General features: G+C 40.1%; 2 protein-coding genes across 2 annotated transcripts in view; both read right to left on the reverse strand.

The window, feature by feature from the left end:
* Positions 1–369: 369 nt before the first annotated feature.
* On the reverse strand, positions 370–8,231 carry ATP5MG (ATP synthase membrane subunit g). Its single transcript, XM_061202490.1, has 3 exons — positions 8,074–8,231; positions 2,533–2,693; positions 370–1,227 (listed from the first exon to the last, which is right to left on the reverse strand). The coding sequence occupies exons 1-3, from the start codon at positions 8,123–8,125 to the stop codon at positions 1,129–1,131; spliced, it is 312 nt and encodes a 103-aa protein (XP_061058473.1). The 5' UTR covers positions 8,126–8,231; the 3' UTR covers positions 370–1,128.
* Positions 8,232–10,115: 1,884 nt separating this feature from the next.
* UBE4A (ubiquitination factor E4A) overlaps positions 10,116–25,958 on the reverse strand; it is a 34,777-nt gene continuing 18,934 nt past the window's right edge. The window contains exons 12-20 of the mRNA XM_061203519.1: positions 24,690–24,822; positions 23,473–23,660; positions 21,843–21,943; positions 21,615–21,728; positions 19,556–19,730; positions 16,135–16,315; positions 15,541–15,688; positions 14,299–14,456; positions 10,116–13,148 (exon numbers count right to left, since the gene is read on the reverse strand). Of these exons, the coding sequence (XP_061059502.1) occupies positions 13,019–13,148; positions 14,299–14,456; positions 15,541–15,688; positions 16,135–16,315; positions 19,556–19,730; positions 21,615–21,728; positions 21,843–21,943; positions 23,473–23,660; positions 24,690–24,822 (1,328 nt within the window). The 3' untranslated portion in view covers positions 10,116–13,018. The remainder of the gene's footprint in view (positions 13,149–14,298; positions 14,457–15,540; positions 15,689–16,134; positions 16,316–19,555; positions 19,731–21,614; positions 21,729–21,842; positions 21,944–23,472; positions 23,661–24,689; positions 24,823–25,958) is intronic.

Raw genomic sequence — 25,958 nt, forward strand, 5'->3', positions numbered from 1 at the left:
CAGTCTCTCCTTGGAGAGTTCTTGCCTATCACAAAGAAAAGCTGTGCCCTTTATTGGCTAAAGCAGCAGTGTTCAAAACCAGCTGGTAAATTTGGGATTGACCGGATAAAGGTTCAATACTATTAAAGGATTAATACTATATTGTGAGCCATGATGCTTTTCCAATATGCAATCATCTTTTGCTTATCATCAGCTGGTATTCCATGTTGTGCAGTGGCTGCAAAGAGAGTTACAACAGATTTAGAAACATACCAACGAGACATTCATAGATGGTAAGAACCCCAGGAAAAGCCAATGAATGATTAAGTCGCTCCCAAATCCTCAATAAAGTGGCTCAAGATGACAGACTGATACCAATCACTTGTATTTATTTCAGGACATAATATACTATTTTGACCCATGGACGATACTAAACTATAATCCTGTTAAGTATCTACAGGATATTTTATTTTTGTAAAGATAGGTCCTTAAAAAAAAAAAAAAAGACAGATTAATAACATATCAAAATGAGATTAAAAACATACGTCATTGCTTTCATTCTCTGTCCTAGTGTTAAAGATGTTACAAAGACACACAGAATATCACCCGGCTGGTCTCTTTTGGGGAAGCTATATTCAAGTTGACAAAAAGTACCCCTACATTTACAGACACAGCTGTTGTCAAAGGGGTCTTTCTCTGATTTTAGCAAAGAAAAACAGTCCAAACTGTATTCTTTATACTAGGTGATTTAACTAGTATATACCATGTTTGGCACATGGTATTATTTTTCTCCTACTGGAACAAGTTCTTGTTTTCTCAAAGCCTTTCCCCAACTTTTCTAAAATTAAGCTTAAATATCATTTATTTCAAGCCTTCAAAGTAAAATGCTATCCTCATATATACACGCACCAGGTTGGTATATTCATATCTATCCTTTCCAATTGCAGGCTAAGCAAAGACATGCATTTAGAGCTGTATTAATGTATTAAACCAAAAGACAACCCAACTTAATATCAAGAGAAATTGTGACCTTCCATGTAGCGCTTGACAGAGAAACACTGATTTTGACACATTGTCTTATTTTATTCAAATAGCGGTCTGCTCACACATGGTCCAAGAACACCCGAATAACAAAGCAAAGATTGGTCTTCAAACATTATAGCCAATGATGCCACGCTTGCCTATGATCTCGCCAACATAAAACCACATCCACACCTCAGTGGCCACCAAACCATTCAGTAGAGCTTCCTGAAAAAAGAAGCACAAATTTTAATGTACATTTTTTTCTTATATATTTAAAACTATTCTTTTCCAGGATTAAGTGACAGAGAATATAAGGATGCTATTCAAATTAAAGGGCAGTTTTAGTCAAAGTCAAGAATTACTGATGTTAACTTTAACTGCTGAGAACCCCTGAACTTTCAATTATGTAAGGTAAGTAGGCCAGAGCTTATAAATTCTTTCAAAGCATTCTTTAAAGACCTGAACTGACTTAACCCTTTCATTATTAGTTTATGAGACACTTTATGAGCCCTAAAACAACCCACATCCTGGAAATAGCTGCCACATTTAGACAGGGCATTCATATGAAAGGATGGCTATAGGAAGGCAAGTCTCTGAACAGACATTTCTGTCTCGCCAAAGAAAATCTGTTGAAAGATGAAGGGCTCTATCTTCCCCTTTAGACATAATTTTTATTCATTTATTATTTGGTTTAATTCTTTCCAAGTACTCAGTAGTTTCCCAGATCAATGTTTTATTGCCCTAAAGAGAAAAAGTACACACACACAGTTCCAGAAAACAGCGGTTCACACAAGCACAAATATGGATCTTGAAACTCCAGTTGAAAAAAATACCTTTCCACAACAAAATTGGGCCTTTTCCTTTCAGCACCTGGAAGTGAATTTGTTCCAATTCTTTTTTCTTTTTTTCTTTTGGCTGTGCTGAGCAGCATGTGGGATCTTAGTTCCCTGACCAGGGATAGAACCTGTGCCCCCTGCACTGGGAGCACAGAGGAGTCTTAACCACTGGACCGCCAGGGAAGTCCTCAAGTTCCAATTCTTTAGAATTCTTAAGTCTTTAGATTTTATCTCCACCCTTCATATTATATTATATGCTTCTAGGTTTTGGTATTTTTACCCTCCATGAGTGTTAGCTGCTTGACTGTGATATAGACCAAGAGATCTTTTGGCCAAATTGGGGATAGTTTTAGGACTACAGACAAAAAAAGTACCGAATCAGCAAAGCAAGCCATTCTATTTAGTATACTAAACAAATAGGAAAGGAAAAAAAAAAAGCTGCCCAGTAAAAATGATCACTTCTTTGTTATAAGATTAATAGGAAACTAAGACATAGAACAGCCCAATTATTTCAACCCAGATGACAAAATTACAAAGGTAAGTATCTTTCTCCGCAGTCAAAAAAGAGATTATCTCTCATTATGTTGGTTTCAGCCTCACTGAAAAATACATATATCAATCAAAACAATCAGAAAAATCCCAAGGGGAGACATTTTCTTTTATGCACATACGTTTTCATTTAGCCCATAGTTACCTTAACTGTGAGCTGTTTGAAGCTACCAGTTTGAGCACTACTGATAATTTTTTTCAAGCTCTGAATAGCTGTAGGGATCTCAGCAGGGGTTGGAGGAACCAGCTCAACCTTGGCATAGTGCCAAAATGTGGCCAATCGAGGCTTCGAGTAAGTCACAGCAGCTGGAAAACAAAACAAAACAAAAAACCAGGATGAACTCACTAGAGACCGAAAGAAGCAGATGTGTGGGCTGGACACAAATATTTATTCATGCATCACATTCATTCAATGCTTGTACCAAATGTGCACCCGGTGTGAAAAGTCAAAGCTGCTCCCTGGAAACCAGAGGCTTTTAAAGATGCAGAACACCTGTGTCACAGGGCAGTTCAATCAGGCAGGAAGCTATAAGCACATTCAATTATGCCATGACTTCACTAGTGGCCAGTACCAGAGCACTAGTACTTCATTTATGAATGGCAAATCTAGTTAACTATAAAGTTACTAGAAGTTGTGTTCAAAAACAAGAAAACAGCAGCAATGTAACCATATTGTCTTGTAGAGACCAAAAAATTTGGAGGGAAGAGGTGCAGAAGGGGAGGGAAGGAGCTCTGTAGAATGGCATCCTTAAGAATAAGATTAAAACTTGTCACTATACTGGCCACAAATCCAGATGGAATTATACCAATTAGTACCCATTTTTGGTATCCTCATCAATATGTGCTGGATTAACAAAGGCACAGCTGCTCCTCCTTCAAAATACCACAAATAATAAAAATAAAGCCTACATGCAATGTTAAGAGCAGCCAAAACTTAACTCTGTTATTAAGGTGAAATTCCTCAAGGTATTTACTATTTCAGGAAAAAAGATTTTTAACAACCAGCGTAGATGTGAGACTGTGGTAGTGATTTCAGCAAAAGAAAAGGTATTTTATATAAAAAATTACAAGACAGCATGACAAAAATAGCACAAATACATGAACATCCATAAAGTGTCTACTGTTTAAAGATAGATAACCCAAAGCTCCTGGTACTTTCCCTATTATTAACTGCCTGTATTTAGGTATTTCACTACTCTTAAAGTTACTATCTCCGTCATCCTCTGGCTTAGGGCCATGAGTAAATCTTTAAGCGGACCCAAAGCTCTAACAGATAGTTCTAAATAGAACTGCCAACGCCGGCGCTATTAAAGAGAACAAAGTCTTGTTTAACAGTCAACAGTTTTTAAAATTATCTTCAACATACAGATATATTCTTTACAAACAAACAAATCAGTACAATGTACACAAACACTGTACTTTAGTTGGTAAATTTGTTTCTCAGGGAGTTTAGGTTAAAAAGTTTGAAACTGCTTTACATGTATACAAGGGATGAACAAAATGTAAGTAAATTAATGGTGGATGATGGGAGCCAGGTTTCTCACTGTAAGAGAGGGAAGTTATAGATGTGGAAGAAAAGAACAAACCTTGCCGTACTGGATTAGAGTTGGAGACATTCATTATGAACCTATGTTTAGTTTTATATACAGATTGATCAATAAGAAACAACTATAGTTGACCTTTGAACTGCACAGGTCCACTTATATGCGGATGTTTTTCAATAAATATGTACTACTGTACTTCACGATACGAGGTTGGTTGAATGCATGGATGTGGAACTGTGGATATGGAGGGCCAACTGTAAAGTTATACTCGGATTTTCAACTGCATGGGGGTCAGCGTCCCTAATCCCCACATTGTTCAATGGTCGTGTGTGTGTGTGTGTGTGTGTGTGTGTGTGTACACACACCCATGGGTGAGTATACAGATGGTCCCCAATTTTTGATGGTTCAACTTATAATTTTTCAACTTTACAGTGTGAAAGTGATATACATTCAGTAAAAATGATACTTTGAATTTTGATCTTTTCCCAGGCTAGCGATAGTGGGTACCATACTTTTTTGTAATGCTGGGCAGTGGTGGCAAGCTGCAGTTAGTCTATCATGTGATATGAGGGTAAACAACCAACACACAACCATTCTGTTTTTCACTTTCAGTACAGTACTCAATAAATTACGTGAGATATTCAACACTGTTTTATAAAATAGGCTTTGTGGTAGGTGATTCTGCCCAACCGTAGGCTAATGTAAGTATTCTGAGCACGATTAAGGTAGGCTAGGCTAAGTTATGATGTATGGTAGGTTAGGTGTAATAAATGCATTTTCGACTTACAATATTCTCAACTTGTGATAGGTTTACTGGTACGTAATTTTATTCTAAGTAGAGGAATACCTATACGCACACACCTCCTCGTCCACTGAGAGGGCCTAGAGGCAATGATATTCTAGTACAACAGTCCCCCCATATCTGTGATTTTGCTTTCCATAGTTTCAGTTACCTGCAGTCAACCACTGTCCGAAAATATTAAATGGAAAATTCCAGAAATAAACAATCCATAAGTTTTAAATTGTGTGCCTTTCTGAGTAGTGTGATGAAATTTCATGCTGTCCCTGTTCCATCCTAATGCTGTGTCACAACGCCTACATCATCTGCCCCATCTCATCCTATCATGTAGGCATTATAACATCTCACTCATCAGAAGGGTGAGTACAGTACAATAAGATATTCTGAGAGACAGCTCCCCTCACATAACTTTTATTGCAGTATTTTAATTGTTCTGTGTTATTAGTTATTGTTGTTAATCTTTTACTGTGCCTAATTTATAGATTAAACTTTATCATAGGTATGTATGTATAGGAAAAAACAGCATATATAGGATTCAGTACTATCTGTGGTTTCAGGCATCCACTGGAGGTCTTGGAACTTACGTTCCATGAATAAGGGGTGACTAGCATAGTCTAGTGGCAAGGAACATATCCAGTACCTAGATCTTAGTTTCAAAATACAATTGTCCAATAAAAGGAACTAGGGTTCCTTGGAGAAATGGCTAATTCTAAGGCTGGGGCAGGGGATACATAAGATGAATCTGGGGAATTCCCTGGCGGTCCAGTGGTTAGGACTCAGCGTATTCACTGCCGGGGCCCGGGTTCAATCGCTGGTCAGGGAACTAAGATCCTGCAAGCCATGTGGCATGGCAGGGGAAGAAAAAAAAAAAAGTCTGAAGCATCTTGTAGTACCAGAAAGTAAAGGGGAATGTCGAAGGGACAGAGGTGCCAAAGTGACAGTTCTCAATGACCAAAGCTAGAACAATGTGAGCAACAAAATAAATAACATACTACTGTACTACTGGAGGTACAAAGTTTGAAATAAATGTACGTGAGTCCATACAATAAATGACTGAATAAAAAAATGGGGAAGAAGAGACAAATCTTTCTCACAGAAGAATTCTATTTAAATATGTGTAAATATTCCCTCTTAGAGGAGATAGAATCCTGCCCCTGCCTCCCCTAATTTAGTTACTTGCTTCTAAAGAATACAGTATGGAAAGGAAAAAACAGTAACTTTAGGAGAAACCTAGTGAAACTACCTTAACCAAGTGATGAAAGCTAACTTCACTAGTGATGTTATATGGATATCACTTACATCATGATATGTGATTAGGGGACTTCATTTTTGTGGTATTCTTTCTCAAAATCCACAGCTCCAGGGACTTCCCTGGCGGTCCAGCGGTTAAGACCCTGCACTTGCACTGCAGGGGGCGCGGGTTCAAACCCACATGCCTCAAGGTGTGGCCAAAGAAAAAAAAAAAGAAAAAGAAAAAAACAACAACAGCCCCATAGCTCCAGACTAATCATGACAAAGACACCAGACAAATTCAAAATGGGGAACATCTTTAAAGGATACCTAGACAGATACCTACACAGACATCCTGAGACTGTCAAGGTCATGAAAGGTAAGGAAAGGTTGGGAAACTGTCACACAGGAGACTAGAGAGATAGACAACTCATTGCACTGTGGTACCCTGGACTGGTTGCTGGAACAGAAAGAGATTAACTGTAAAAGCTGGTGAAATCCAAATAAAGTCTCAAGTTTAGTTAATAGGAAAAAAAAAAAAACAAAAAAAAAAAACCCCAGACTCTATGACCTTTCCGGGGAAGTTTGATGAATAAAAATTACTTATTTCTGTAAGCTTCTTTGTCCGCCAGGAGAATTAAGAGATACAGTTAGCAACATTTTAGATATTTAACATTAACACTTAATACACTAAGTTACGAAGCACAATACAGCTCCACTTTAACATTCTGGCCCCAGTTGAGTTCTCCTTTCTGAGTACTTCTGGAAGAATGACAACCTATATCTTTCAATTATTCATGGTAATAGAGGAAATGGTTGATATAGTTCATAATTATTTTCATATTACTTTTCTTTTTGTAAATTATCATTAAGATTAGTTTGCAATTCCCCAAGATGCACCACCGAAAAGATGTGAAAGCCCTGGGAGGAGAAGAAAAATCCACTTGAAATTAAAAAAAATTTGCCTCAAACCATCCACAAGGTCCAAATAATCAAGCCACTATTCCTTCTCCTTGTATTATGTAAAAATGTAGAGCTTTATCTTAGTCAAGTTGTAAACTTAAGTTCTTTGGTGAAGTGTGTAAACGGATAATAGTAGTGGACTGTGGGGTTCCGTAGAAGCGGATCAAGTATTTATAGTATCTGACACTATCAGGCATTCAGTAACTCAGTGTTCGACTGCTGATGGAGAAAAGGGAGGAGACAACGAAGACAATTTGAGCGAAAGCCGTTCAGAGATCTGCGCTTCAACCACTTACTAGAATATAGCACATCTAGCGAAGAAGCTTCCGTCTACTTAACTGATCTCACTATGGGGATAAAATGAATAGCTTGCTACCCAGCAGACAAATGAAGTATTTACTGACGTAAGACTACTACCCTGGGCTGTGACTACTCAGGGTTGTTCTGAAATACAGCGTTCTACCAGTAAGGCTGCATCCAGCTTTTGCAAACAGAAACCCCCCACGAACGCTAACCTATGGTAACAAACATTGCTGCTTACAAATATCCCTTCCCTATGCTTACCGGGGCAGGAATATTCGTTCGTAAAGCTCAATTTCACCTAAAAATTCCCCTAGATGAAAGGCGAAGTATCTCAGAATCTGGCCAGGACAAAATGCAAAGGCAACGTTCCAAAGGTCACCCATCCTTAAAAATTCTGCAGACTTCCACATACTCCACTGAGAAGCAGACAAGCTGACGCGGTCGCATTTCTGTGCTTTCAAGTGTCTCTGCCTGCCGTCTCCCACGCTCTCCTAACTGAGCCATCCCCTCTCTAGTCCTCCTCGTGGAGGTCGAAGGGCGTCATGGCGGCGGCTGCTGGGCGACCCCGGCTGCCTGCACACTCCCTCCGCTCGCTGTCGCGGTCAGAATTCAGAATTTCTAGGTTGTAGACAGAACCCAAGCCGCAGCCGCAGGTCTGGCCAGCGGAAAGCTAGACAAGAGCCGCCAATCCGCCTCCTGCCCCCCACCCCCCACCCCCGTTCAGGCCGTGCCCGCCGCGGCCCCCGCCGGCCGCTCGGGTGACCGCCGGCCGCGTCCTCCCCTCGGGCCCTCGCAGGCCTCTCCGCCCGCCCGGGTACCCACGTCGGCGGGCTGATGCCGCGCTCACCGCTGACCAGCGCCGGGGCCTTCTCCGCGAGGTTACGGACAAACTGGGCCATGGTTCTATGGTTCTAGGACAGAAAGCCCGTCCCCCCGACTGGCCGGCTGAATGTCACCCTCCCGGAAGGACCTGCCGCAGGACCCCGTTCCGCTTCCAAGGTCAGGCCTCCCCTTTCCGCGCCGGTCCAAGATATTTAGGTGTCCTAGTATTTTTCCGGAATTCAGTGGGCCAATTCATTTTCTTCAGTCACAGATGAGAAAGTGGGTACGAGAAGATGAGACCAGAGAGCACGTAAAAAGCAACGGAATTCCGCAGAGGAACAGGCATTTCTTGGGGCAGCCGCTCAGGGAAGTCCGAAAGGCCGGCGTGAGGAGGGAAGGCGCATGCGCCCTGCGGTGGCGCCGGCCTCCACTTTTTTTTTGCGCAGGGTGCTTTTGCAGCTTTTCAGAGAGAACGAGGCAAGTTAGGGCTGGAAGGCACCGTTGCGATTTTTCTAGGCCAACATGATCGTCTTACAAAGGCAGAGAGGGTCCTAGGCCAAACACGGAAAGTTAGGGGCGGAGCAGGCGCCACACACCCTGTCAGCTGACTTAGCCCATTGCCTTTAGTTGATCTTTTGTAATCCTGGTCTTCCCCGCATCCTGTATTAGGATTGGAATCCAATTCCCCTAATTCCCTAACCAGCCGCAAGGAACTATGGGGATGTAAGGAACAAAACCACATTTACTGAGGGCCTCCAGTCTGTCAGGCATTTTGCAATTTAAAGAAAGCCTGTGTGTTAGGTAGTGTGCCCATTTAAGACTGGCATTGGTAAATGGCCACAGTAGCTAGTGAGTGGCAGAGTTGGGATCTGATGAGGTTGCAATGTAAACAGAGAAGAGGCATTAGTATCGGATTAGGCGTGGTGCTGATCTGGGAAGACTTCCTAGAGAAGGAGATCCTTGGGTTGATGTATAACAGAACAGCTGTGTCCTACCGAGTTGAACTTTATAGTTAATATGACTGGAAGGAAAGATATACGTAGGGATGTGGCATTTGATGAGAAAAACACAATAAGTAATGGACTCGGGGAAGCTGAGTAGAAGTAAAACTCTGATTGATGGAATGGCTAGAGGTGGAATGAAAAATTAGGAGTGATATCAAGGAGTCAAGAACAGCGCTTCAGTGAAGGAGTGATTCAGTTGCCTGATACTCCAGAGAAGTAAAATTAAGGATGAGGAAGTTAATGGAGCAATATAGAAACATTAGCTAGAGCAGTTTCAATTAGGATAGAAGCCAGAGTGAATGAGTGAAGAAATATGGCTATGAAGGAGTACCAGCCAGAAAACCAAATATGAGCTATGAAACTCAAGGGAGAGATTGAAGATCAAGAAGCAGGATTGACAAGATTCCTGAAAATAAGGCTGGAAATAAGGTTGGAGGGATTAGCCTTGAAACTGTGGGGCCTTTTCCACAGATGGGATGATGGAAGAGAAGTTTGAAAGTGGAAATTCTGAAATCTATGAAGTAGAAGGCAAGGTCATCTGAGTGTGAGGGTTAAGTGGGAGGGTGGGAAAAATCTAAGGAAAGAAGTTAAAGTTTGGAATAGCTGTTGAAGTTAAGGACACACAGAAGGCTTGTTGGTTGCACCACTCTAAAGTTTGTGTCATTTTTCTCCAACAGTAACCTGCAGCTGGGATATTGGAGCAGAGGGAAATGGTTGGGTTAATCTGGGCTGAGGTTTTGCATAGCAGAGGTGCAGAAACAAGGGGCAAGAAAGGGGAACTTGATAGTGAATGATTAAAATGAAAGACCTGGGGTTTAGGCCAGATGGAGAAAAGTGAAGCCCCAAAGTGAACTGCTTAGGAAGAAACATGCCCTGAGACTCATCTGAAGATAACTCCAGGGTCCAGAAGCCTGGTAAGGCAGGTTAGGTCAGCCAGGCCACACATTTGATATGACCTTTAAAAAAAAGTAAAGTTCAGAGCCCTCTAAGTTTTCAGAGGGATTTCTGGAACTGCCACTAGCTTTTGATACTGTAATAAAGGCAGTGATAACAAAGGTTGTTAAGTCAGATGTTCATTTATTAAATACAAGCTTTGAGCAAACACCCCCAGGCAAGTATGACAAGAAGTAACCTTCCTGGAATGTTCCAAAATACAGTTACGTTGATCAAGTTTTATTTCAATCAAACTTTTTGTTTTGTTCTTCATTTTCTTTGTTTCTAGGTTCTTTTTCTTTTCCAAGCAGTTAGAGCATGTGCATTATTTCCTCACATGACATCAACAGTGCAGCATCAGCCTCTGGCTTGTAAAGGCACCCAGTAGACTTATGCTCTGTGCAATGGCTGCTTAGTAACCAGCATCAAATAAAGTAATGAAGCTGTTGTAGAGTGTGATACCAAATAGCAACTGGCACCTTCACCTGCACCATTAAAAAACCTCTGACATTTCTTTCAGTTTTCACATATCCATTAAAAACTATATTAAAAACAAACAAACCCAGATTGCTTGATAAAACCTACTTAATTTTCCAAGTTTAGTACTACCCTCTTAGTAAGCAATACTAGAGCTGATTAAAGAGTCTTCACTTTCCTATCATACGCTAGCACAACCAACACATAAAACTAGGTATGTCAGAAAGTCTGCTCTAATAGATTTAGAGCTTGCTTCCGAGTTCCAGAAAACACAAGCCCTCTTTAAGCTTCCGAGTGCACATATGCACCATGTTGTACCACGATCATAATTTTTTAGTCTCATTTTTGGGATGTCTTAAATTACTTCAAGGAAAGGAAAAAGGCACAGAGGACACTTGGTTTCCTTACCAATAGTGGCCTTAAGCTATGCACTTGCCTTTGTGATGAGTTTATAGATATTCAGCAGCATTAATGGTGCCATAGCCATTCATAAAAAGTTTCAGGAAAAGAGATTTTTTTTTTTTTTTTTAAAAACAAAACAAAACAAAAAACCTTGCCAGAAAAGGCTTACAATCTGAAGACTTAATACAGAAGTAGAATACAGACACAGATACAAGAGGCAGCATAGAGGTTGTTAACTAGAAAGCTGCTGGGAACAGCTGCCTTCTGAGGTTTTGTGCCCGTTTTTTCCTCCAATTTTCTCCTATAAAACTCTGGTCTTTTCCCCACTTCTTTTAAAAATGAAAATATCCTACTACATTGGGTTTGGAAGATAAATGCAAGTAAATTGAAGCTTATTTTATACAGTTCATTCTCAGAGAAGTAAAGGAGGATAATAAATATGAAATGAAGCTCATTTTAAGAAAATAAACAAATCCTGTCAACCCATGCCTTAAAGGCCCAGGGAGCATACTGAATTACTATCTTACATTCTGGCATTTGCGAGAGTCCTAGACTGCCTTTTTCATTTATAAGCACAGCAATAGGCAACATCTACTTTATATCTAGTGTGGGATGCCCTCTGACTTGAGGGTTTCCAGCTGATACCATCAAAAACACATCAAGGACTGCTTATAACAACTTGTGTTGGATTACCATAAAACTACCATCTTATTTGAAAGAGGCCGTGGTTAACAATAATATCCTCTAAATGAAGCAATGACCCCTGTTTCTAGATCATACCACTTTTCTTGTTAGTTATATTTTCGGGCTTAGAGGGATAGTGATATAGACAGTCCATAAGGGAATGTGCCTCACTCAGCATGTTAAGCTGCACAACTGAGTAGGGAACTCAAGCTCAACTTGTAAAAGTGGGGCCCATCCATCTACTAACTACACAGGGCTAAGTGGGTATTTAAAATGGTTTGTGGACAAGGTTGTGCTCAAATTCCTGCTCTGTTAATTGATGACCTAAGGCTGAGTTAGAAGCAGCTCTTAGAAGTCAGGTCATAAGCCCAAACAAACGTTAACTATATACATTTTACAGTCTCAGAATTTTGTCTAGAATAAGTGTTAGTAAACATGGCCACACACTGCATACATCTTACCATGGAAGAGACAATATAAAGTGGTACTGTTTACACTAGACCAATATAAAAATGTACATGGTGTGTGTATGTAGGTGTGTATATATATATACTGAGATATACTGCTGCTATTAGTGTCTTAAAATGACATTTTTCATAGTTACAATGTTTGTTGCCTAACTTTTCTACTCAAGCCTAGTCCTTGATTTCCAGTAGATGAAAAGGGCCCAACAGCCTTCTTTTTTCACCTCGGAATTTTCTGAATAAAGTGTCAAAACTGCAAATTTGTTCTACCAATCCTCCTAAAAATATTATAGGGCTAAATTTTCTGTGGTAATGACAACTCCATGGGGGAGTGTTTGGCCTCCAAGGTATCTCTGAGTTACAAGATAACACAAAACTAAGAGCTACCAACTGAAGTTGCATAAGATTCCTTTTTTCATGTCATCTTTCATCTTATTCAAAAATCTACTCAAACATCAAGGTATCTGCTTTTATACAAAATGTTATTCTGTAACATTGCAGAGCTGTAACAAGGAAAAGGGCTGAAGTCTGGGTCACAAAGTCTAGCAAATACCTTGATAACACAGGACTTTCTGATATCAGCTGTCACTGAAATATGTGACATCATATACTTAAAAGCAGTGCTCACCAAAGATGTTTGAGCAGTTCTCGGAAGAGAAATAGTAAGGTGGCAGGAGGTTTTAGTAGTTGAAGTTAATGTAATTTAAGGTAAGAAAAGGAAGAAGAAAGAACAGGAAGAGATATAACAAAGGGTAAAAATTAGTGATGATTTCCAAACGTGGTGATGCTGTAAGTATAATTTCCTGCAAGCCAGCACTGTAAAGTTCTTAGGAATTTTAATTATCATAATTTGAGAAAGCACAGTTCTCTAATCTAGTAAAGAGTGAAGAAAAAAAAAGAAAGAAAGCAAGAAAAAGGAAAGGAACAGAACCAGAAAGAGAGAAACCACAAACAATTGTTTATCTACACTCTGGGGTTGGTTTTCGGTTTGTTTAGGTCACAGTATTTATTCAAGTTGCTCCTTTTGTCGTTGTTTCCTCTCTGCGAGCCACCGTTGGATTTTTTCTTTTAGTTCTGTGTTTGGCCGGATCTGGTCCATGGTGAGGGGACTACGGTTAAAGGGATCTGTTTGGTCACTAAGACAAAGAGAAAAAGAGAAATGGGGTTATTTCCGTAAGTTCTAACATCTTCAGCCAAAAAGAGAATACCTAGGCATCTCACCTTGAGACTGAAGCTAGAGTGTATTATGATTCTGAATCAAGTGCTGACTTGAGGTTAGAAAGAATGGGATGAGAGAGAGTGATTTGGGAGGTTTTTTGGTTTTTTTGCAGATTTTTTAGCTACTTTGTCTCTCTGCTTAACAAACTTTATCTCAGCATTGCTCTTCAGATGGTATTTGATTCCATTTCCCCAAGACAGAGACCCTATAACAATCATGTCAGCATAAAGAGCTGTTTGTAGGTTTAGTGACAGACTCTTGAAACAGTATAAGGTGTTAAGGGATAAAGCTTTGTAGGTTGACACTGGATTTAGCTAGCTGATTGCTCTTCAAGTAAATGCAGATTATGGCTTCCTCATAGGTAAGATGATATACCTTCTCTCTGTATTCTGAAGCCACGATAAAAATATAAATTCTCACTGACACTTTGGAAAAGACATACTACCCAGCACAGCATCATGCATAGAGCGAGTGCTTAATACCAAATACCATCAAGTAGAACATCCTTTTTTCCAATATTTAAAAAACATTATTTCCCTAGATCTGGGTCAACTTATATAACTTCATTTTAAATAGGCAGAGTCTCTCAGTACCCATTTCTTTCTAATGCTGCACTTAGAGTAGGCAAGCTGGGGAAAACTTGTAGTCACCATGGCTGAGTCCAACAGCTGCAGCAGAACGTGGGTAAACCCATACGATGAGTGTAAAACCTGAATTTTTTTTTTTAAATCTGTCTTTTATATTTTTACAACTAAAGTAAAATTAAAACAATTTCATGTCAACTTATACTCCAGGTTGACATATTTTATAATTGATAGAAATATTTCCTTGAGGAAGGAAGAGGTAAGGTTAGCTCCAGCATTTCTCAACAGGTGTCTTGTTTTGGATGTTGAAATCCTTAACAATCAAGTGATATACTTCTACCAAAATGCCTCCTCAACACAATACGTTAATAAATCAACAATGTGGAGTACCTACTGGGTGCACAGTACTGTACTGGGAGAAAAAGATGATAGCAGACAAATGTACACCTGTACTCTTGAGGCTGCTTTTGGGGGCTGGCTTACCTGAGCAAATGTCTGGCAATGGTGGATCTATCCACAGTGACTCTGGAAGACGGCAGCACCACAGGGTCAGACATCAGTGTGCTCATGATGGGATCCAGAAACTCATCACAGGCATCTGCATAGGTTTCCTCTTCCTGTTGTTGGAGGTCTGCTAGAGACTGAGCACAAATACCAGGTAGTTACGGGGAAATCACAGAAGCAGCTGAACTCAAAATGCTCAATGACTATACCTTAATCTTCAAGGGTTATTGTTAGTAACGCTTTACGGCGACAGTAACAATTCTCAGCTTTATGTTCGAAACAAGCCAATATGGATACTATAGGAGCAAATTTAACATTCAGCCCCAACTCTGAATCTTCAGTTTGGCTCAGCTGCTAGCAGCCATGGATTTAAATGTTAACAGGGGAAAAAAAACCACACCACGCACAACATCCATCCTTCTGACAACAGCCCGGCTGTAAGGGGTGGGGGTTGGAGGGGGTTATTATTTGTATAATTACAGAGTTACTCATGCAGTCTGTGTATGAAAAGCAGTTTCCGGTTTTAGGTACAAACAGGTATGGGAATTTAAAAGTGGCTTCAACATCTGATTGAACTTTAGTTCCTCAGCGATCCATCTGCCTAAGCTCTAGGCAAAGATGAAGCCCAGTTCAGTAAATAAGTAACTCAATGAAGGGAAGACTGTTATCAATTAGGAAGGTTCTCCATTAGACTCCGTGCCATAATTTTTCCTTCTTCATAAATGCAAATGAAGCTGCTCCAACGAAAGGGATTAGCTGAGTACAATACAGTATTTTAATCTTTAAAATGTATGGCCATTCCTATATAAGCCAACTACCAACTACAAATAGAGAGAACAGAGAAAAATCAATAAAAATCAATGACTAAAAGATACTAATCTTGAATTGTATTCTGAAAAGTTCTGCATTAATATTGTAGATTTTCAAATCTATTGGTAACACTGTACAGAGAAGTTTTCATAAAAACAGCCTATTAAAATCTGTAAATTCTTTTCTTTTAGTAGAAGCTTCTTATTTTTCTGTTCTCACCCTCATATTGAAAAGAGTAGTACTATTAAAGAATATGGTAGTTTAGCTATTGACTAATCAGGAAGAATCAGCTATATGTATTTTCTCAATGCAGTACTCTTTCCCCCCCTCAAATTGGGTAAAAAAGCAGAACAGCTGAGTTGACATGATTTTTATTGAACATGTTAATAAGCAAATTATCCTCCTCCTTACCTTGATTCTCTCTGCTAAGTTGCTGAAAGCCACAATCATATTCCCAGGCTTATTTATTTTCTTCAGGACTCGGACTGTCTGTGCAAAGAGAGTTGGGGAATAGGAACGTCCATCCTTGGGCACAGTGGCACAGAAATTCTCCTCATCCCTAGAAGGTCAGCATCAGAAAGAAACTGAGCATCAGAGGATTCGTCAAAGAGGGCAATAACGGATGGGCTGAGGAACAAAGTTCCCCATCACTTATATACCATGAATGTTCTTTTGATATAGAATGATTTCTTCTAATTTTTAGGAAGGAAGTCTTACCAAGTATCCCATGGCCTTAAAAATATACTGCTTTTCCAAACAATGGAACAATCAGTAAAGTTTATCTTTGCACAGATCAAGGCAGAATGTTGGAAATTCCAAATAACGTCCCACAGGTCATACAAAATCTCATTATTTAAAACTATAGAAGATTCCTTCATCAGCCAACTAGAAACAAACCATTTCCTTTCTATTTCCACATAATTACCAGCTAGTCATTCCATTGTCAAAACCCCCAGTTAAAACATGAGCAAGGCCTCTGGCCTGCCCAATTTAAATCTCAGGTACCCAAGATTTAAGTAGATGGTGCAGATATCTGAAACGAGCTGCTGGGGTTTGAAGTCAAATTCACTGAAGTCCTTGACTTTTAAGGCCCCCATCTTGGGGCCAACCAGGTGCTGCAGGAAGTAGTTCAGCATGGAGATGATGCGCTCAGCCAGGAAAGGATGCACAAAGAGAGATTTGATCTCTGGAAAAAAAGCCAAAGTCTGTGAAAACTCAAGCCATTAGCAATCTTCAATTTACAATGTCTTAGAGTTTTACTTGGAGACCTCTGGGGACTGCTGTTTTTTAAAATACATTTTCATTGCAGTAATATTAGAAAATATTAGACAAGGAAAAGCAAACAAACAAAATATAAAAACTACTACTCAGATGTAAACACTGTTAACATTTTGCTAATATATCCTTCTAGTTTTTCTGTCCATATTTACATACATATACATTTATAAAACAAAATGATTATCATATTGTACATATTCTGTAACTTACTTTTTTCATTAATGATATCGTAAATACCTTACCATTTCAGTAAATATTGGTTCTTGTGCTGTCCAACATGGTAGCCGCTGGCCACATGTGACTATTTAAATTAATTAAAGTTAAATTAAAAATTCAGTTTTTCAGATACACTAGCCACATTTCAAGTGTTCAATGGCCACATGTGGCTAGTATCTATAGTATTGGACAGTCCAGATTTATAGAACATTTCCATCACATAAAGTTCTATAGGATAGTGACGATTCATACCCTTTTTAATGGCCACATAGTTTTCCAATGTGCGACTGTACCATGAGTTATTTATTTACTCTATGTTTATTGCTGGACATTATGACTGTTTTCAATTTTTTCCTATTATAAGCGTTTCACTAATTGATGAACTTCACTGTGTACATATCTTGTAGACATTACTTCCTACAACAACTTTGTAAGGAACTGCTAGGTCACAGCATGAATGAATGAACGAATGAATGAATGAATAAATAAATAAATAAATACCAAGTGCAACAAGCCAAGTAGTATAAGGCTTGCTTAGTACTGCTGGCTCTTAATTTTTCAATTTTAGTCATTATCTGTTGACTCTACTACTGATGAGAGTTTAGCTCTCATTGCTGTCCCTCTTCCCCAAATACAAATTCCCCTAATATATAAACAAATCTTTGGTGAAATAATTTAGATTTTGTCATTAAGATTATGTAAATATCATATACAGCAGAGCCACATAGTATTCTAATGATTATATATATACTTTTTATTTTTATTTTTTAAAAAAATATTTTTTAATTAAAAAAATTGTTTTATTTATTACTATTTTTGGCTGCATGGGTCTTTGTTGCTGCACACGGGCTTTCTCTAGTTGCAGCAAGCAGGGGCTACTCTTCGTTGTGATGCACGGGCTTCTTATTGCAGTGGCTTCTCTTGCTGCGGAGCATGGGCTCTAGGTGTGTGGGCTTCAGTAGTTGTGGCACGCGAGCTCAGTAGTTGTGGCTTGCGGGCTCTAGAGTGCAGGCTTAGTAGTTGTGGCGCACGGGCTTAGCTGCTCCACAGCATGTGGGATCTTCCCTGACCAGGGCGTGAACCCGTGTCCCCTGCATTGGCAGGCAGATTCTTAACCACTGTGCCGCCAGGAAAGTCCCAATACTTTTTAATACCTTTTTTCCCCCGCTTATTTGCAGAGTACCTATCATTAAATCTTTCTAAACTCTCCACCAGAAATGTAAAACTCTCAAAAATAGTTTTTGGAGATGTTCTTTCTGGAAGCTTCCATTCATCACTCCAATCTGGACTCCTTGTTTTATAGGCCTATGGTGTGGTGGTCATACAAGCTACCTCTATCATCAGCCTGGGAACTTCCTTTGCATCTCTCTTACAGGATTCCACTTTCCTCCTTCATTTTGATGGAGTATATTTATCCTTTTGTAGCTTGTCAAAAAAGGGTACACCGGAAGTAAATCTGACACCTTCACATCTGACGATGTCCTTACATTTTACCTTCAAACAGGGTAAAACTGTTTGGTTGGCTATAAGATTCTAGGCTGAAAAGATATTTTCCATCAGGACTGTGTTCCAGCTTTAAACGTCAGTGCTGTGAAATTCAAAGATGTTTTGATGCTTAAACCATTGTACATGACCTGACTTTTCTCTGGAACCTTTTAGGATGCTCTCTTTACCCTGATTTTCTGAAATGCCACAATGATATACCTTAGTGCGGGGGTTTAAAAATTCCCTGCGCTGGGTACTTGGTGGCTCCTTTTAATTTAGACTCTCTTAGTTTTGGGGAATTTGGGGGGTATTATTTCTTTGATAACGTCCTCCCTTTCATTTTTCTCTTTTGACACGTCCTAGATTGATCCTTAATTTTCTTGTTTTCTCTTCTAATTTCCATCTCTTTTTCTGTTCTACTTTCATGGAAGAGTTCCTTGAATTTATCTTCTAACCCTTCTACTGACTTTTCAAAATTTCTGAAGTTATATTTTCAATATCCAAGAGCTCCTTCTTGTTCTTTGCATAATCCCTTGTATTGCCTCTTTGTTTCTGTTTTATGTATGCTGCATCTTCTCTCATACGTCTGAGATTATAAAGATATTTTAAAGCAGCAGTCCCCAACCTTTTTGGCACTAGGGACCGGTTTCGTGTAAGACAATTTTTCCACGGAGCGGGGGTGGGGGTGGGGTGATGGTTCAGGCGGTAATGCGAGTGATGGGGCGCGATGGGGAGCGGCAGATGAAGCTTCGCTCGCTCACCCGCCGTTCACCTCCTGCTGTGCGGCCCTGTTCCTAACAGGCTGTGGACCGATACTGGTCCGTGGCCTGGGGGTTGGGGACCCCTGTTTTAAAGAGTTTTCATGTGTTATCTGTGTTTCACATTAGAGGATTTCCTCAAATGTCTGGTGATCCTTGGTTGTCATTTCATATATAATCAATATAAAAATTATTAATGAAAGGTTTTACTTTGTTTGTAAATACAAAGTCTTGCAGTGTGTATTTTCTACTTATGTCACATCTCAATTCCGACTAGCCAAAGTTTAAATGCTTGAGAGCCACATGTGGCGAGTGACTACTGAACTGGACAGTGCAGCTCTAGAAGGAGTAGAGATAAATATCTCTGTTTGATCTACCACATTTAACCAGAGTTCAAGAATATTTTTTTCAGGTAACACAAACACCCCCAGATATACTGATATGGCTAAGTTGTCCTCAAGAAAAATGATACTAACTTATGCTTTCTGGCAGCTGTGTGAGGACGACCATTTCCTCATTCCCATGTCAACAATGGACAACATCATTCTTTTTGAAGCTTCTCTAGTGATTCACTTCCTCTCAGACTGTGGAGGAGGATACTGTCACCAGAGCCTCAGTGGGCTGATCCCTCAAATGAAGCAGATCTTAACCACTGCATGTTTTGGGAAAGCAGTGTGTTGTATCCTTACCTGATGTCAGAAACGCAAGGGTACCAATTGTTTCATTGGACATGATGTTATGGAAACGTGCCAGCTGTCCAAACATCTGTAGGCCAGCCTCCTTCTCTCGGCGGGCTTCTGGAGTCAGACTGTCCCATTCACCTCGGTCCTTCTCAATTTGTTGAATTTTTATCTTGCTCAAATACTACAGAAACCAGAGGTGGAAGGTATCAGAGAACAAAGTGTATTGAAGGGAAGATGATATTTAAGAGGTCCTATTTAAAATCTAGTCCACTAAGCTGGGAAAACCACAGACTATCTAAGAGACATGAGGCTTTATTTCTCAGCACAGGGCTGAAGTTTAAAAAGAAATTGCGGGGAGACTTCCTGGCGGTCCAGTGGCTAAGACTCCACGCTCTCAATGCAGGGGACATGGGTTCGATCCCTGGTCGGGGAACTAAGAATCCTGCATGCCGCAAGGCACAGACTTAAAAAAAAGACGAAAAAAAAGACAAAAAAAGATAAAAAAGAAATTGTGGGAAAAATTGTTTCAGCCTGGGTAGACTTATGGGTAATTCCCCTGGAAATACTATAGTCTATGAAATAGAAACGAGGATAAATAGTATATGAAATATTGGTAAAAGCAATCAGGCTATAGGGAAAAAAATGGTGAAAGATGGAAAAAAAAAAACCACCCCCCAAAACTGCTTATCAAAAAACAAAGCTCTATCAAATATGCAAAAATGTCTGGAAGGAGAACCATAAATATTTAAAACCCTCTACCTCTCACCATTCTTGCTGTTGTAGCAAGCATGTTAAACTTACAGTCCCATGAAAACGCCGTCTGTGTCATTCTGTCACATAGCCCTTGCTTAGAAAGGTCTATTTATTACAGGACTTGTTTTCTAAGGCAACAGATCTAAAATCTTCAAGTATGGGATTATGAACAAAGCAGGAACATTTTCTCACAAATTAAATACAAGCTACTGGAAGATTGCTAATCAATACGAGGAGTGTGTGGGCTATCCAACAGGCTACCCTCATGATTTACCTGCTTTGTCTCCCTTTGGGTCACTGCCCTATCTTACACCTATCGCAGATAAGGGAAGTTTTTTTTTTTTTTAAATGTGATGATCGAGCTATCTATCTATCTATCTATCTATCTTATCTATCTATCTATGGCTGTGTTGGGTCTTCGTTTCTGTGCGAGGGCTTTCTCTAGTTACGGCAAGTGGGGGCCACTCTTCATCGCGGTGCGCCGGCCTCTCACTATTGCGGCCTCTCTTGTTGCGGAGCACAAGCTCCAGACGCGCAGGCTCAGTAATTGTGGCTCACGGGCCTAGTTGCTCCGTGGCATGTGGGATCTTCCCAGACCAGGGCTCGAACCCATGTCCCCTGCATTGGCAGGCAGACTCTCAACCACTGCGCCACCAGGGAAGCCCCAAGGGAAGTTTTTATAGGAGCAATAAGCAGCTCCACAAGGGATGGTTAAGCTGAAGGAACTGAGAGGCCCCCAGGTGTATACTTTGTAAAACTCATGTTTCAGATATAGCTAAAGATTTGCGAGGCAGTGGACAGATGAAGAGTACTGATGACTTGGAGTCTTTATGTGAAAAAATAACCCAAACCAGAGATTTTTTTTCAAATAGTGGTATAAAAGTCAGAAGGTTTTAGGAAAGAGGGCTAAGAATCATTGCCTTGGTCAGTCACTGTTACTAATGTCTTGGGATGGAAGAAAGTTGAAAGTCACTAACTGAATGAAGATCCTGTGATTTCTTTCTGTAGTGCTAGACTGATTAGTTCTGCCAGTGTACCTTAGTTTGGCCTTTCACACTTTCTTTCCCACTCCCTGCCAAAATATCATCCTAGCTCATAAGGCCCTTGGTCTTGGTCTCTAATGGAACAATACCTATCAGACTCTACAAGGGCAAGGTTGGTGGTACATTACTACTTGCAAATTTTTGGTGTCCAAGACTGGTACTAGGGGGTTGCTAGCATAAGGATTGCTCTATTATGACTAAGAGGTAAAAAGTATGTATGACAGTATAAAGGCAGTTAAATCTGTTTGTTTGTTTGTTTGTTTGTTTACCTGTATGGCTTCATCCAAAAGGAAGATGGCATCGTTCATTAGCAGGTTAAGAAAGCGGAGGAAAAGTGGGGGATTCATGGCTTCTAAATTCTTAGAGGCATAGTCAGCCAAATCCTGTAAGTCCCAGCCCAAGAAAAAACCATTTTAGTACCGAATCACAACCCATTGGGGCTTATGTGGAGCAACACTCAGATAACTCAACTTTGGTTTCACCAAAAACATTCTCACCTTAATGCTCTCTCGATAGGCATCTGTCCCCCACATGTACCTGAGGATGGGATACATGGGGCGGCGGTAATTAAACTTCTGCTCAAACTGATGGGGGTCTCCTGCAGTAAGGTAAGAGCAAAACATCAGCAAAGGTGGTGCTATTAGAGAAAAGGCAAGAGCTTATGTTTATGTGTAGCCATTTTATAAAAATTCTGAATGTGTCAAGGCTACCGGCAAGACCTGCCGTGGGAGTTTATGAAGGCCTAGAGTCATAACCAAGTGTTTGCTTATCTCCTTACCGACAGAACAAGAGGGAGACATATAAACGATACAGTACTCAGAAAAGGACGAGGACTGAGCTGCAAAATAAAAGCCAAGGGAAACAAATGCTTCCATATCCAAACGTAGACTACTTATCAGACTTTGAATGAGGCCTCTGAGCTGGCCATTGTGGCAGTGCCAGCCATGTGCAGAATGGGCTACTAAATGTAATCCCCACATTCTTCATGGATAACATCCCAACTGTGGGGCCAACTGGTTCTTGATTACTCTGAAAAATCAGGCCAGGAGCTAAAAATCTGAGGCTTATACTGCTTTTGACATGCCAGAAGTACCACCAGAGCGCTACAGGTTGGGTCATATAATAAAGGAGGGGCATGGGATTTGGAGTCAGGAGACTTAGGTTTTCCTTCTGGCTCCACTTAATGCAAGTCTCTTACTCTTTCTCAACTCCCACTTCCTCAGAAAATAAAACAGGAATTATAATACACCCTCTATTATTACAACCAAAGGGTCGTAGTGGCTGTATAATGAGATAACTGCAATGATTTATTGTGCAACTTCTTATATATTATAAAGATTTACATACACTGCCTCAACCATCACTTCAACCCCTTTTACAAATGAGGAAACTAAGTCTCGGAGGTAAGCAAGTAACAAAGTCAAAATTCAAATATGGAAAAACAGTCAGTAAAGTGTTAAATGTCTCTTTAATGTTAACTGTATTTATCACTGGCTGGTAGGACATCCCCTTTAAAAGGGGTCTTAAGTAACTGCTTTGCATATCTTGTTTACTCGTTGAGAGCGGGTACTGTTTACTCAGACATAGCATCTCAGGGTTACAGCTCAAAAGGGCATGAGAGAAAGGGAATGCTGCCTGCTGTTATTCTTAATCTAACAATTAAACTGTACGAGAGTTAGACCGTCTGGATAAGACAAAAGAATATCTCAATCAGCACATTGTCTCATTATCCACCATTCTGTAATTTTGAGGCAGAGAAAAATAAAGACCCGGGGTTTTAACTGGACAGACTAATTTATTTGAGTATGATTCTATCAAAAATTATAGTAAAGTTGTTAACAGTATGCGTTTTTCTTTTTTAAGGTGAGAGAGACCTGATTCTACCACTTAGTGTATGACATAAACAAATAATTTAATCTTTTTGAGCATCCATGTCTTCATAGGTAAATGGGGATAATAGAGTAAAACTTTCCAGATGGCAACAGATTAAGTAAACAATGTGAAGAAAGCACTTAGCATCAAGGGTAGCACATGGTAGGTATTCAATAAATGATGACTTATGATATTTTCCTGACATTTAAAAACTGATCAGTGATGTATCAGTTTCTTGGTTCTAGACTGCTTTACCTGTAAACTCAATGTCCACAAAGACCTTGATTAGAGCTTCTGCAAGGTGGGATGCATAGGGAAAGTTGCAGAACACACGTTTCCGGTGGAACACACTGGATACCAAGGGATTTGGGGTCTGATCCATGTGGGGCATCACTGCTTCCAGCACCTCAGCGAGTTTGGCCCTTAGGTGGGGATTCTTCATCCTATGAATAGGGCAGAAAGCAAACTGAGCAGGCAGAAAATTTGACTCCCAAACTTATAACTATTCTCTCCATACGAGGAGTCAAAACATCATATATCATCTGTACAGAGAGTTACAGGAGAAAACACGACTCCGCAGTTTTAAGTCGGTCAATTTCTGGGGGATATGCAGAGTGTACCATTCAGCTCTTTAAGATCACAGCTTACCAGTTACGAGGGTGAGTACTTAAGTTTCTATTTAATGCTCCGCCATTCTGTTTACTTCTCTATAACAATGCATGACTTACTATTTACTATTCTCTGACAGCTTCATCTGGGATAAACTTGCCTTTCCAAGCTTTCTGAGGCTAAGGGCCAGGATATTATTATTCCACGTTACTTATAATGCATACCATGTGTGCCTAATACTTGTTGACTTATGATTTTTCATTAGGTCTGCTCAGTTCAGTGAAGGACTGGCTTCTACCTATGTCTCACTGACACGGCTCAGGGGATTGTGGATCTCTTCTTTGTGCAGCAAATTCTCACTTACGTACGTACTGTTTCCTTTGGCCTACCACCAAAAAATCAGAGAAGCAACTCCACAGGTCAGTGAGCATCTTCCTTTGGGAAGGAGGACTAGAAGCTATGAATGGTAAGACTTGAGATCAGAGAGCATTTACCCAAGTTTACTGCTCATCCAACTCAGAATTTTAAGAGCAAACTTTGCTATCATACACTAGAAGATCATTAGCACCTGGCAAGGTCTCTGGCATTAAGGTAACTATTTTAACCAGGGACTAGCAATGAAATTCCCATCAGGTACCTTATATGCAGGTTCAAATTCTCTGTGGGCAAAGTCCTTTGTTTATTATGCCTCTCAAGTGTGGGATTTTGGGCTACCCATAAGGATAGTCAGGTGATTCATTAATGTTAACACAACTTCTGAAGGCAACCCCTTATGATTCAGGCTTGTTTATTTCTTGGTTTAGAAGTCTTCTGAATGTTTTGCAGCTCTAAACTGTGACAGAGCCACGCTTTCAGCACTTCACCTTTCTATGCTTCCAGTGAAAATGGTGATAAAATGAAGGACATGTTCCAGGGAATCTGCTGATGTCTCCAAGATGTCATCGGCAAAGCGGCGGAGAAAAATGAGGAAATCACCCAAGTTATCTGCAAAAAATTCTGAGAAAGAAAATATTCACTGGAATTAGCCAAACATCTGACTCTCTGTATTATGCAATATTTAAATTCCTCCCTTTTACTCTACTTAGTGAAGGTTAAAAAAACCCCAAATGTCTTGTAGGTACTAGAAATGACGATAAATTAATATAGAATCTCCTTTGAATGTAAGTCAATTTTTATTTTTATCCAAGTAAACAGAATAGTAGAGACATAAAATGTTAACACACCAGTGCAGTTTAAGAAAGTATACTGATAGACATATACTTCCACACTCAAGGTTAACTGTGCGTTAAAATAACCCTTGAGATGAAAAAGAATCTTGAATAGAAATGAATACGTTAGATGACTATGGTCTTCACTCTCTGGGGTCCTCCACTGGTCCTTGCCTTCTAGTATTTATGCCCTTGTATACCTCCTCCTACACTATTCCAGGGTAGAAGACACACTATGGGGCACACACAAGTGATGGCATGTCATTTCCGTAATTAGGTTATAAAAGCCTACAGCTTCCATTTTGGTTCCCTGCTCTGAGGGAAGCCACCTGCCATACCATTAGCAGTACTAAGGAGAGTCCTGGGTGGCCTGGAAAAGAAGCCAGGAAGCAACTGAGGTTTGCCAACAACCACACGACTAGGCTCGTAAGCAGATCCTCCAGCTCTGGTGGAGTCTTCAGATCCCCATGGCACTGGTGGGCAGCCTGGCTGCAACCTCGCGAGAGGCCAGAGTCAGAACCTTGCAGCTAAGCTACTCCTGGATCACTGACCCGTGGAAACTGTGTGTGATAATGTTTGTTGTGTTAAGTTGCTATGTTTTGGGGTGATCTGTGACTCAGCAATAGATGACCGGTACAGTGATCAAGAACATGTAACCTGATTTTGACGGACAGTTTCTGCCGACCCCTCACCAACATACATACATACACAATCTCACTTCTGGGTTAACCGAGAGGAGATGATTTCTTTTTTCGAAAGAATAGCACAGGGGGGTGGGTTAGACAGATAAATTTGTAAGTTGAACGACAAACAATAGTAATGATAGAAACTAACAGCTCTGAAAACCCTGACCGCACTTCATCCTTTGAAGACTATTTTCTTATCTGCACAGCAGTGGCGACACAATGCTGAGGAACAAGCTGT

Source organism: Eubalaena glacialis, chromosome 10, assembly GCF_028564815.1.
Source record: "Eubalaena glacialis isolate mEubGla1 chromosome 10, mEubGla1.1.hap2.+ XY, whole genome shotgun sequence".
NCBI lineage: Eukaryota > Metazoa > Chordata > Mammalia > Artiodactyla > Balaenidae > Eubalaena > Eubalaena glacialis.

Excerpts from the sequence above, each read along its gene's own strand:
- ATP5MG (XM_061202490.1), bottom strand. The coding sequence starts at position 8,125 with ATGGCCCAGTTTGTCCGTAACCTCGCGGAGAAGGCCCCGGCGCTGGTC. Across the intron at positions 2,694-8,073 it reads GGCCCCGGCGCTGGTCAGCG|CTGCTGTGACTTACTCGAAG; the intron begins GTGAGCGCGGCA and ends TTTGTTTTCCAG. Across the intron at positions 1,228-2,532 it reads TCAAACAGCTCACAGTTAAG|GAAGCTCTACTGAATGGTTT; the intron begins GTAACTATGGGC and ends TTCTTTTTTCAG.